At 40.1% G+C, this 13,881-nt stretch overlaps 1 protein-coding gene across 1 annotated transcript in view; it reads right to left on the bottom strand.

The window, feature by feature from the left end:
- Nucleotides 1–13,881, bottom strand: part of LOC120297656 (prosaposin-like) — a 56,988-nt gene that overhangs the window by 25,576 nt on the left and 17,531 nt on the right. The window contains exons 2-4 of the mRNA XM_039320534.1: nucleotides 5,079–5,209; nucleotides 764–838; nucleotides 150–275 (exon numbers count right to left, since the gene is read on the bottom strand). Coding sequence (XP_039176468.1) covers nucleotides 150–275; nucleotides 764–838; nucleotides 5,079–5,209 — 332 coding nt within the window. The remainder of the gene's footprint in view (nucleotides 1–149; nucleotides 276–763; nucleotides 839–5,078; nucleotides 5,210–13,881) is intronic.

Below are 13,881 nucleotides of genomic sequence, written 5' to 3'. Positions count from 1 at the left end.
TCAGAGTAACCAGCAACCATGCTGGTTGCAGAGTAAATAATGAGATCAACCATCAGAAAATGGTTGACTTGAATCTGATCTATATCAAAAGTCACAGTTAGAAGCATCAGCACCAACCAACTCCCATAATATTTCCAAAGATAATTTACCTGAACTTGTTTACCAAGCTCTATAAGAATGATCACTCCAGTGTCCACCATCTTCTTGCATTTTATTGACCAGTCCTGGAAGGGAAGATACTGGCATCCACTCTCAAAAAACTTAGCAAGTCTTTCCTAGAAAGAGGAAAAATATAGAGAAGGACATAAGTTGTTTTGTTTCGTTCTGTTCTGTTTTGTTACAGATTTTTTATCATTTTCCCAATGGCTACAGCAATCTGTGAAAACAGCATTGAGGGGGTAAGAATGAAAAACTCACTTTGAATAAAGCTAGTTTAGTGCCATAAAGGGATCCTGAGAAGTTCATAGTAATGTTTAAGCCATGGTTAGTTTGATTACGATTTGCTGGTTAGGTCATAGGGGCCTAGTTCACATATCATGCTAACTAAATGATTATTAATAAGCTACATTACTTTAAGTGACACTAAACAAGCCACATTATGGCTTAGTCTGACGTCTAAATTAGAATAATACATAATAATAATACAGCACAGAACATTTCTTTCAAATTTCTTTAAAAAAATTCCTTCATTAATAAATAAATGTCCCCCCTTCCCTCATCTAACACTTTTAGTTACTACAATTCCCAAGCCCAAAGTACTTACATCTGTAATATTGTCTTGAACAATCTTTGCCATAATGACTACAGTGAATTTACAAAGAGTGCATTTTAAACTTTTCTGAGGAAAAAAGAAAGAAAAGAGTGTTACTAGAAGAACATTTGTATTACATTTTAACCCTTTGTTCTCACTAAATTAGTTGTTCCTCTGAAACAAAACTAAGAACTAGTTAGTTGAAGCTATAGCATTGATTAAAATAAGAATCCTATCCAAATTATTTACAATTTGGTACAATATTGAAAAGAAAGTCTCTACAATGGTAGAGAGAAGCAGGGTCATATTTTTGCTTTTCCTGTAAAGAGAAATAAAATGCTGCCATTGTTGCTAGGGCTGATGATATAATTTCTTACTGCCAGAAGAAAGATCATACATTAATTACAACAAAACAAGGATAGTTGGTTGGGGCAACACCTTACATCAGAGGTCCCCAACCTTTGGGGCACCAGGGACCGGTTAGGTGGAGAGAGGTTTGGGATAATAATTTGGGATAATACTAATCTGAAAATGTAAGAGATTTTAGTTTGTTTTGTTGTTCATGTAGGGTCTGTTTGTTGCCATTCAGGGTTTTTTTAAAAAGAGTTTTTGCAAGTATTCGGATTGTCTGAATTGTCACAATGGCAGTATATCCATTAAAATATATTTCAATTTCATTATTTGGCCACATTGGAAGCATCTAAAACTCTTGAATTACTATCAGCACTGAAATGTCTTATGAATAAATCCAAATTTATCCTATTTTCTATCTGATAATTCAAGAGTGAGGTCAAGGTGGATATTAATTATTTGCATGGACATTCCATCTCCTCAAATCGTAGGGCTGGAAGGTCTTCTAATCCAACTCCTGTTCAAGGCATGAGTCTTATATCATCCCAGATAAATGGCTGTCGAGTCTATAGTCTATTTTTGAAAACTTCCAGTGATGAATCATTCACAACTTCTCCTTACTTTGACAAGCTTCCACCTATTACTTCTTGTCCTGTCCTCTGATGCCCTAGAGCAGCGGTTCTCAACCTGTGGGTCATGACCCTTTTAGGGGTCGAACGACGTTTTCACAGGGGTTGCCTAAGACCATCGGAAAACACATATTTCTGATGGTATTAGGAACCGAGACACCACTCTTCTCTCTGGCCGCCGCCACCCTCCTCCTCCTCCTCCACCGGCTCCTCCGCCTCCAGGGCACCGTTCTCCTCCGACAGCGCCTGCTTCTGCCACCACAGCGCCATCCCGCAGCAGCCATGTTGACTCCCAGCTGCTGGCCAGGAGCCGGGCTGACTCCCGGCTGATTCCCAGGAGCCAGGCTGACAAGAGGAGGCTGGGCCGACTCCCAGCTGACATGCACATGCCGGGCTGACTCTCAGCTGGCTGTTGAGAGCCAGGCAGTGTGTAGTGGCCCCGCTGGTTCCCCACCAACGTCCGGACGTCGACCCGACTCCCAGCTGACTGTCGGGAGTCAGGCGGTGCTCATGGGGGCCATGCGGACGTCGGCCGGCTGCTGGCTGCGTCCTCCCCATCTCCCGGCTCATGGCAAGCCCAGGGGCTTGACATGTGCCCCCGACACCACCGCGGGCCAGCTCAGCTGTGTGGGCGACCGGTCTGAGCTGAGCCGGGTCTGGGCCACTGCTGGCTCTGCCGCTGGGTTGCTCCGCCGCTGCTGCCGCTGCTGGCTGAACTGAGCTGCGGCACCGAGCCAGTCCCCATGCCTCCTGTTTGCCTGGCCGCGCTCCATCCCCTGCTGCCCTCCATGCCGTGCCGGAGCTTCCCCCGCACCGCCTGGCCCGCCTCCCTCACTGTCAGAGGCTGCCTTGGCCCTCTGGCGCCCAGCACAGCCCTGGGGCTGGCATGCAGGAGCAACTCCTTCCCGGCTCATCAGGCTCTGGGCCTCGGAAGCGGCCAGGCAGTGGGGAAGAGGGAGATGCCCGCATGGAGGCCAGCCGGACAGGCCGGGAGGGGAGAAGTGGTGCCTTCTGAGTGGGAGCTGGTGCTCCGGCTGCGCCCCTCTTGTGTGCGACGAGTCAGGGAAGGGTCGTGGTAGTGAAGGGCTGAGTAGTGTGGAAAGGGGCTCCCATGATCCCGCCACTTCGATGGCGCTCAGGAGGCTGGAGGAGCGGGCAGGTCCCAGGGGGGCGGCTGGGAGAGGGTAAGAGGTGCCGGGATGAGGATGGGGGGCTCCAGACTACCAACCCCAGCAGCCCTAAAAAGCACTGGAAGAGTGGGGAATGCTGTGAGTTGCAGTTCATCACCATTTGGGAAAACATGACTCTCCAAAGATCCTTCCTTCCTTCCTTCCTTCTTTCCTTTCCCCTTCAATCTCCTTCCTTCTCCATTTCCTTCCTTTCCCCTTCAATCTTCCTTCCTTCCTTCCATCTCCATCTCCATCCCTTCCCCTTCAATCTCTCTCTCCTTCCTTCCTTCCCCTTCAATCTCCTTCCATCTCCATCTCCTTCCCTTCCCCTTCAATCTCTCCTTCCTTCCTTCCTTCCTTCCTTCCTTCCTTCCTTCCTTCCTTCCTTCCTTCCTTCCTTCCTTTCCCCTTCAATCTCCTTCCTTCTCCTTCTTCTTTTCCCCTTCAATCTTCCTTCCATCTCCATCTCCATTCCTTCCCCTTCAATCTCTCCTTCCTTTCTTCCTTCCTTCCTTCCTTCTTTCCTTCCTTCCTTCCCCCTTCAATCTCCTTCCTTCTCCATCTCCTTCCTTTCCCCTTCAATCTTCCTTCCTTCCTTCCATCCCCTTCTCCTTCAATCTCTCTCCTTCCTTCCTTCCTTCCCCTTCAATCTCCTTCCTTCTCCATCTCCTTCTTTTCCCCTTCAATCTTCCTTCCTTCCTTCCTTCCATCTCCATCTCCATCCCTTCCCCTTCAATCTCTTTCTCTCCTTCCTTCCTTCCTTCCTTCCTTCCTTCCTTCCTTCCTTCCTTCCTTCCTTCCTTCCTTCCTTCCCCCTTCAATCTCCTTCCTTCTCCATCTCCTTCCTTTCCCCTTCAATCTTCCTTCCTTCCTTCCCATCTCCATCTCCATCCCTTCCCCTTCAATCTCTTTCTCCTTCCTTCCTTCCTTCCTTCCTTCCTTCCTTCCTTCCTTCCTTCCTTCCTTCCTTCCTTCCTTCCTTCCTTCCTTCCTTCCTTCCTTCCTCCCTTTCCCCTTTAATCTCCTTCTTTCTCCATCTTCTTCCTTTCCCCTTCAATCTTCCTTCCTTCCCCTTCCCTCCCTCCCAACGTTTTTGAGCAAGGAAGAGTAAGCTTCTCCAGCCAGCATTGCTATTTTTTTTTGCGATTAATCACTATGCTTTAATTATGTTCAATTTATAACAATGAAAATACACCCTGCGTATCAGATATTTACATTATGATTTAAAACAGTAGCAAAATTACAGTTATGAAGTAGCAACTAAAATAATTTTATGGTTGGGGGTCACCACAACATGAGGAACTGTATTAAAGGGTCGTGGCATTAGGAAGGTTGAGAACCACTGCTATAGAGGACTCAGTTCTATCTGAATTATATCTTGAAGAGGTCAAAAGAGAAAGACAAACAATAAATTGGGTACAAAGAGATGACTGTCTCTAGGACAGTGTTTCTCAACCTTGACAATTTTAAGGCATGTGGACTTCAACTCCCAAAATTCCACAGCCAGCATTGCTGGCTGTGGAATTCTGGGAGTTGCAGTCCACATGCCTTAAAATTGTCAAGGTTGAGAAACACTGCTCTAGGATCATATTCTCAAACCAGTTTCACTGCAGGTGTCCCAACCAAAATTTCTAGTGGCCTCCGACTTTTCTGAGGTAAAAGTCTCAAAGGTCCAGTTGTCTAGCTATGACACTTACTTAATGGAATATTCCTCCCCCAAGATACAATCAGGTTCTACTTTAGTGGCATTTTGTACACTTCTTAAAACAGAATTATTTGGAAGAGTTTTTGCAATGTGATTGCCCCCATCTATTTATTTATTTCACTTATTGGTTTTATTTTTACTACATCTGTTATACATTTAAATGTATGTATATTTGAAGTTCAGTTTTATTTTATAATTATACTATGGAAGATATCAAGTAATGGATTGAAAAATATTGTAAGCTGCTAATAGTCATTTGAATACAAAGGACAACATTTATTTATTAAGTAAATGATGCGGTCTTCAATGCATACACAAACACAGATCTAACTATCTGAGGAATTCTGGGAATTGGTCCACACATCTTAAATTTGCCAGGTTTGAAAAACATTGATCGAGATCTTAGATACAGTGAAATGGAAATGTTGTTAATAATGAAATGGAAATTTTATTATAATGTCATATATACTCACAGGGCCATTAACTTGCAGCATCTGATGACAGCGCTCCAAACTTCCACACTTCAGAGCTGTAGCAAAATCCTGGCACAATATTGATGGATCCTCGGTACATTCTTTCTGTGATGTCACAGGAGTTCCAGCAGCTGCCCATAAGGAGAAGAGAAGCAATAGATGTCAGATGCTCAACAAAAAATAGCTTTATCTCATAGTGAAACCAAGTGCTACTTCCAAACATGGATTTCAACCCTACTTGGATATAGATTTGATCCAGGAAGAAACTTTTAGAACCATAAACATGGCCTCAAAATCTAATTCAGCCATGTAGGAACCACTTGGAGAAAGAAACCCACTTCTAATGCCCACTTGGTGATAGTAACAATTCTTAGACTTATATATTGCTTCACAGTGCTTTATGGCCCTCTTTAAGTGGTTTACAGAGTCAGCATATTGCCCCCTAACAATCTGGGTCCTCATTTTACCAACTTTGGAAGGCTGGAAGGCTGGGTCAACCTTGAGCCACTGAGATTCGAATTGCTGGCAGTCAGCTCAAAACGGGAATAACAATAACTGACTGCATAATGCAGTGTGAAGTGAACATAAGAAAGAAAGAAAAGCACATTCGTCCTATGTACTAACTATACAATAAATGATGATCTATAAATAAACACAGAATGTAAAGGCCAGCCAGTCATCTAAAGATCATGGTGGGAACAGGGAGATATACCATAAACTTGTTTTATCATGAATACCAACCAAATCTTGCTTTTTTTATAATGGTTTTTATTTTTGTAAGCTGTCTAGAGTAGCCCCTGGTAAAGGAAAAATAAATAGATAGCAAACAAATTTAACAAATAAATGTACTGTAAATAGTCACCTGGCAGAATCCTAGCCACTAATGGTCAGATATTCACTAAGGGTCAACATTAACTGGTTTTAGGGTGTACATGCCAAGTCAGGTATTGTATTATATTTTTTTCAGGTTTGATGGGGATCTATAAACTGTAAGAGATGTTTTAAATTCTAAAGTCCCATTTGAATAATTTTATTCTTTTATTTTTCAAATGTGTGACTGTGAGATGAGTTGGGTTGAAAGAGAATGACTGGCCCAAAGTCACCCAGCAGGCCTTTATGCTAGAACTCACAATCTTCAGGTTTCCTGGCCAGTACCTGAACCATTACATCAAACTGGCTCTTTTGTTCTTTTAATTCAGCTGCAAAAAAATTCTGAAAAATATCTGCAGCACCATGTGGCACTTTATGAGCAGAAGTGGCTTTATCCACACATACATCTTCTGTACTATTATTGCAGAAATAGAAATACAAATATTTGAAAAAAATCTGAAGATAGTCCTTTTGCAGCTGCTTACTACAGATTAAACTGCAATTGGTGTGGTCAATCAATGAGTGAAATTAACTGTCTGACACAACATTCTTTAGTCTAAGAAACAATATATGACATAAATACTTAATACAGTACAAATGACTTCCAATCAGAAATGAATGCAGGTACCGGATTTGAACTATAAAATTCCAGGTCACCCTTAGATGGAAGCAGTTTTTTTTGTATCATTCTACTGCCATCTAGTGTTCATCTACATACATTCTTCTAGTTCAAAAGCCCACAATGAAGGTTCCCTTGCTTTCCCCTACTCTCCTCATTGCAGCCACTCTCCCACATCTTCCATAAATGGCTCAATCCTTCAAGAACATATATAGAAGCAAAAAAAAGGGGGACCGTAAAAGTTATGGGGAGAGATTAATTCATTGTTGTCATCGACATTCATTGTCATAGTTGGATACAACTCTGTGGTGTTTAAGTAGGTTCTTGCAACATATTACAAACTATTTCCTGAGTATGAAGGAGTTTCTGTCTAGATTCAAAGTTTGGGAGAAGATAGTATAGCATCTCTTTCACAATCTCCATTAATAACAATAGAGTATAACTACATGAAGTGGAAAGACCAAAAGAGATAGTCTGCAGGTGTGCATTTATACTTCCAATCCTATATATCAATGTAGTGTTTTCTACACTGTGGGAATCAGCTGAATCATCATTTTAATTTCCAAAATTCTGCAGGTTTTATATACTGCAGAATATTTACTCTAGAGTTAGACCAGCGTTTCTCAACGTTTGTGTGACGGCGACCCCCGTCACACAAATGTGCCGCGCATGCGCGGCGCCGCCCCGAGGGGGGGAAATGGCGGATCGCCTTGTTTGGCGACCCCCGTAAAATGGTCGATCGACCCCAAATGGGGTCGCAACCCATAGGTTGAGAACTGCTGAGTTAGACATTTCTATAATAATGTACAGTGTGATTGCTATCTTTTGTCAGTTCAAACTCTGTGAGACACCAATGCAAATACTGCATTTAAAACCTGCAAAAACTAAGCATGTGGGTTTTTTTTCCTTATTTGGAGTATAAGCCAGAATAGGAACAGTTGCAACAGCTGTTATTATCTTGACAACTGAACCTTTCCTGGGAAGATAAATGAATTTTCCCCTCTGATGTACTGTCTCCCAAACAGCGTCATTACTGTAGTTCGTTCGGGTATCCAACTCAGGAAGGGGAGGAGAGGGGAGAGAAGGAAAGGGAAGGGTGGGGAGAAAAAAGGGGGAGGGAAGAAAAGGAAAAGAGGAGGGGGAGGGGAAGGGGGAGAGGGAGAAGGAAAATTTCCAATGCTTATGCCACCTCCCCACACACACACACAAAAAACTCAATGGGGAAACCAACTGGAAGTTAGAAGTCATTTTCACTCATGATAATTTTGTTTCTTTATTTAGATAAGGAAATATCTCTGAAACGATGACTCATTAGATCATAGGTGAATACTAAAAGGGGAGGTTCCATGGATAACTAACTTTGAGGATACGTAACCGGCTGTGCAGCTTATAAAGATATACTTCAACTGTGTATCAACTTTTGGAAGATGCTGACACCAGAAGAGCACAAACAAGATTTTCAAGCTCTAATTATATTTTAGTCTCTTATAGATTCATGCATATTGTACATTAGGACAAAACTTTTGCACAGTGTGCCGTCTTTCCTCTGCTGACAATTCTCAAAATTAGAATTATGGCATTGTCATCCATGTAACGAGGGCAGTGGAAGAAGTTTTAAGAAAATACATTAAAACCAAATAAAACAACATTTGGTTCTATTTAGCAAATACAGAATGCTGGTTTTGATGGGGAAGGGAGTAACAGATAGGATGAATCCATGCCCAAGGTGTCACCTTGTTAGAAGATTTGATTTGGGCCTACATATCTCTTTAATTATCAAGGGAGAGCAGATACAGAATTATTTTTGTGATTTTGAAAGAACAGAAAGATCCCAGTTGGGACAATGTACATTCATATCAAATATGGTGAAATGAAAACCATTTCAGAGAAGTATATTATACGGCAGGATTGTTTTGAGAATAATAAATGGCCTTTGCAAGAGGCACTTGTGTAAGTTGTGTCTTTTATGCCAGGCTAAAACAGGTTCAACAACAAAACATTTGTTACCACAGATCCTTATGTACAGTATGCCCAAGACAAATATTCACTTTCTTAAAAAATTTCAGCAGTGAATAGAGAACCCCCCCCCCGGACATTAAGCACTAGTTTAACACTGAATGGGCATGGTTAAGAATATTTGAAAAGTTGTTGAACTTCTCTGAGTACATATATATTCTTTGGGTTCTTAAATATAAAATATGAATCTTTAAATCATGCTATGAGGCCACACACACACTCACAAACACTCTCATTTATTACAGCTTAAAGCAGGTGGAAAGTGTGGAAGGATGATAAAGGATTGGTTTAGCATAGCATAGCTTTCACATCTGTGTATTATTACACATTTTCTTGAGATTTGCATATGTAAAATAATGCTCTCAGTGCCTGAAATATCCAATAATATTTCCGATTCTTTTCAGAGATCACTCTGTATAATCACTCTGCATAAATATTGAACAAGGAATTCATTATCCCATCACTCTTCATTTTATTGTCTCTTTGTTACCCTATCATAGCCTCTCTGTATTAATCTATTATCCTCCTACAGTCTCTCTCTGTTATCTTAAATTCTGGGATAGACTTAGAATAAGAAATGTAAATTAGTTTCTACCTCACTATCCATTTGTTTCTTCATCTCAAAATCTTTTTTTCATTGGTGAAATGCTTTTTCCTTGTAGATTTTCCCTACATAATTCTCCACCCTACTTATCTACACTTATGTAGGTGGTGTTTTCTTTATCATAACACCCCAAATCTCTTTTTTTCTAAGTCTCAGCAATCTGAATTATTGAGACATAAGATGCTCTATACCACAATCAGATTGCTTCTGTTATCTGTTTTAAGGCTGGTGTGGTTATGATCAGATTGTTCTGTCCAGCTTACAAAATTAATATAGTCAGTTACAAGACATTTAAAATAATTACATTCATACAACTGAAGCTTTATAACTTTATACATAACAGCAGACATAAAGAATGCAGAGAGCTGCATTCAAGTTAGGCTGTAATTCAGTTGCAAAGCAGGAAAAACAAATATTTTTCAAAATTTTCAATATTAAAAAAATCTTTTAAAATGTATACACATACATATTTTGCTAATTATTTACTGGGTTTTTGTAGTGTCCACATGCAAGACACTATAGTATGTGCTGTTCTGTCCAGCTTTAACGTATGTGCTGTTCTGCCCAGCTTTAATACGCCAAAGTCATTTTCTTGGTTTTTCTTTTTCTTGCTTTTTGCTTTCTTGTGAAGCAGGTATGCATCTGTGTGTTTGATATATATATATATATATATGAACACACACACACACCTAGTGCAGTACAAAGATTATTGCCTCTCATTGATGAAATAAAGACAAAATAGGAACAGAAATGTATCTGATCTACTTCCCTGAAGTCTACTTCCCTGAGATGTACTGTAAGTCCATAGAAATTTTGCTTCCAAAGCTCACTTGGGTATGAAAAATGATTTCCAAAAATATAGCAGCTAGAAAGAAAAAGATTAAATTCTCACATATACATATAGCAATTCCTTCTGAATCAGCCACCCTCTTGGTGTTTCAATTAAACATAGGAGGTAAAATTGATTCCTTTAAATTTAGAAGGAAGTGAACATTAAACAGTTTACCAACTAAAGAATTATGCAAGTGTTAAAATAATTATGAGGATTTGCCTTCTGTCCACTTAAGCATACCCTGATAATTCATATAATGAAGAGGAAAATTGTTAACACATTTGTTTTATGCAGGAATGTGATGTATTCTGTATTTTGATGGCTTAATCATTCTCCTAAGGAGGAATCCAGTTTGATATGGTAGAATCACAGGCTACAGTTTTAATGCTTAGAGAAACAAATTCCTAGGATAATCCAAATGCATTCATTTTGGGGTGTTTGTACCAGGGATAAAATTTATACAAATAAGGTCAATCTGTCACACTAGAAGCCTGCTCAAAATTTGGGGAGGGTTAAAAAGACTCCCAAAACAAGTTATTTCTCTCATCCTGATGAAGGATCAAATAAAAACATGGATCCTTTGAAAAGAATAAAGTTGGAAATGTGGAAGAGGAAGCAGCTGGAATTGGAGAATATGGTTTTCCCTGCAATTATGTGGGTTCCATTCATCTTGCTCCAGCAGTTCTGCTAGTTGGGAATGCTCACACCCACTCCCATTGGACCACTGTGTTCCTGAAATTACATTTTCCTCCACATTGTGTCTTGTGACACTCATCTTGGAATAAAGAAGAAAAGGGCCCTTAAAACCAGGATGCAGGGCTCAAACAACTAATGAGGGTGTGCTGATTTTGAAGAACAGGCCTTTCACATCTTCTGACTCTGCTGAAAACCTGTGCATAATAGGTCACCATAACAAAGTTTACCACAGTAGTTTTCACCATTGGTGGCCTGGTTTTTCACTTCATCTTTAATGAATAAGGTGAACAAACAGCTCATCAGGGCGTCATATGTCTTGCTCCACAGAGAAATGAATGTTACGATTATCCATAATTTTCTAGGTTAGAACATAATTTACTTGGTCCACACCCTCCTTTTATCTCCCTGTTTTAAAAAAAAACAACTGAGTTGCATATTTGAAGCATATTTAGACCTAATTAATTTAGATTCAGTATAAATCATCGAAACGGAGATGAGTCAACCAAATACAGTATATACAATATTGTATTGTGCATAGGAGGGAGACAGTATTCTTCTTTTGCCCTTGCCAAACTGCACATCTAAAGCATAGATTATAATATATAAGTAGATAATAACTATGAATAATAACAGGACAAAGATATGAAATAATTCAAAATCATTTTTTTTCTGGAAATGTTCCATGTTGTTTTAAGTTGGTGTTCTTCTAGAGAATGGTTAACCAATAAGTCTGCTTTATTCTTTAACAATACTCATCTGAAAATTTTCCAGTGGCTATGGAATGACTGTTGATTTCCTTTTATTGGTATAACTATACTATCTAATAAACATTTTATCTAGGATATACACACCACCAGAGAGTGGTTCAGGCACATAACAAATTAGCTAGTAAAAACACAAACATGATCTTAGTCGTGTAAAATATGTAAAAAAACAAGAAAAAAGTTAAGGAAATTATTAGTCCATTAGTGGGAGAAAGTGACAAGAAGGTGACAAGCAACAGGGAGAAAGCAGAACTACTTGTTTTTTGCATCCGTCTTTACACAAAGAGGAAAAAACAGTCCAACCTATCAAAAACAGTACCCCCCAAAAAAAAACCCAGAATGGAAACACAAGTTAAGATAGGCAAGAAAATGGTGAGCACCTATCCACTGTAGACAAGTTCAAATCACCAGGGCCAGATGGATTACACCCCAAGGTTCTGAAGGAACTGGCAGATGTGATCTCAGAACCACTGAACTATATATTTCAAAGATCCTGATGCACTGGGGAACTACCAGAGGATTGGAAAAGAGCTGGTGTAGTTCCCATCTTCAAACAAGGGGGAAAAATGGATGCAGGAAACTACAGACCTATTAGTCTGACCTCAATACCTGGGAAGATTCTGGAAAAGATAATCAAGCAACAAATCAGCAAACAGCTAGAGGCAAACAAAGTCATTCCCAAAAGCCAACATGGGTTTGTCAAAAACAGATCATACCAGACAAATCTTATTGCATTATTTGACCAGGTGACAAGATTAGTGGATCAAAGGAATGCTGTGGATATAATTTACTTGGACTTCAGTAAGTCATTTGCTAAAGTAGACCACAAACTACTACTTGATAAGATAGAAAAATGTGGGTTAGACAGCATCACCACCAGATGGATTCATAGCTGGCTGACTGGCCATAATCAGCATGTGGACCTCAATGGAACTGCATCTACATGGAGGGAAGTGTGTAGTGGGGTGCTGCAGGGCTCTGTTCTGGGCCCAGTGCTCTTCAACATCTTCATCTATGATTTGGATGAGTGATAGGTGGGGAACTCATCAAATTTGCAGATGACACCAAGCTGGCAGGAATAGCCAACACTCCAGAAGATAGGCTTAAGATATAGAAGGATCTTGACAAACTTGAACATTTGGACACTATCTAACAAAATGAAATTCAATGGTGAAAAAAGTAAGGTTCCACATTTAGGTAAGAAAAACCAAATGCACAGGTACATCATAGGTGGTACCTTGCTCAAGAGTAACTGTGAGAGGGATCTCAGAGTTCTACTGGACAATCACTTAAATATGAACCAACAGTGTGCTGTAGCTGCCAAAAAAGCCAACACAGTACTAGGCTGCATTGACAGGATAGAATCAAGATCACGTGACATGTTAACACCACTTTATAATGCCTTGGTAAGGCCACACTTGGAATACTGCATCCAGTTTTGGTCACCACAATGTAAAAAAAGATGTTGAGACTCTAGAAAGAGTACAGATAAGAGCAACAAAGATGATTAGGGGACTGAAGGCTAAAACATATAAAGAATGATTGCTGGAATTGGGTATGTTTAGTTTAATGAAGAGAAGGATGAGGGGTGACATGATAGCAGTGTTCCAATATCTCAGGGGTTGCCACAAAGAAGAGGGAGTCAAGCTATTCTCCAAAACACCTGAAGGCAGGACAAGAATCAATGGATGGAAACTAAGCAAGGAGAGAAGCAACCTAGAACTAAGGAGAAACTTCCTGACAGTTAGAACAATTAACCAGTGGAACAACCTGCCTCCAGAAGTGGTGAATGCTCCAACACTGGGGGTTTTTAAGAAGAGACTGGACAGCCATTTGTCTGAAATGGTATAGGGTTTTCTCTTGAGCAGAGACCTCCAAGATCCCTTCCAATATCATCATCATCATCATCATTATTCAAAAAGGTCAAGAGATGTTCAATCAAATTCCCTTAGGGATATTATAGGTGCTCCAAGATGCATGGCCAATACAACTCCTGAGGCTAAAAGCATTGAGTGTCAAGCTTGGTGCAGAATACTGTTAAACCTGATTAAAATCTTACTAAACTCCACTGTTATTACTGGATAAATATAAAGATACTTGGCAATTAACCTGCAAGAAAAAGATTAATATCTATAGATGCTCAAATGAATTTCTAAATGATATGGGTTAGGAGGATGCTGTGAACAGAGTCAAATCACAGAAAGCTGACATGGGATTGCAGAAGGGTTTATCAAAAACTCCCAATTCTTGCTTCATGTTAATAGAAAGCCTTTTCAGAACTCTGCTAAATACCTATATAATTTAACTTGCTTTAAATAGAGAAGGACTTTTTCTAGGGCACACAATAATTCCTTTCCTTCTGCAGTAACAGAGGGCAAGCACCACAAAATATGTCTACGAAG

Source organism: Crotalus tigris, unplaced genomic scaffold, assembly GCF_016545835.1.
Source record: "Crotalus tigris isolate CLP2741 ecotype Arizona unplaced genomic scaffold, ASM1654583v1 scf7180000023654.2194447, whole genome shotgun sequence".
In the NCBI taxonomy this organism is placed as follows: Eukaryota; Metazoa; Chordata; class Lepidosauria; order Squamata; family Viperidae; genus Crotalus; species Crotalus tigris.
The sequence above is the reverse complement of the archived record's forward strand: the minus strand, read 5'-3'. Positions and strand labels throughout refer to the sequence as shown.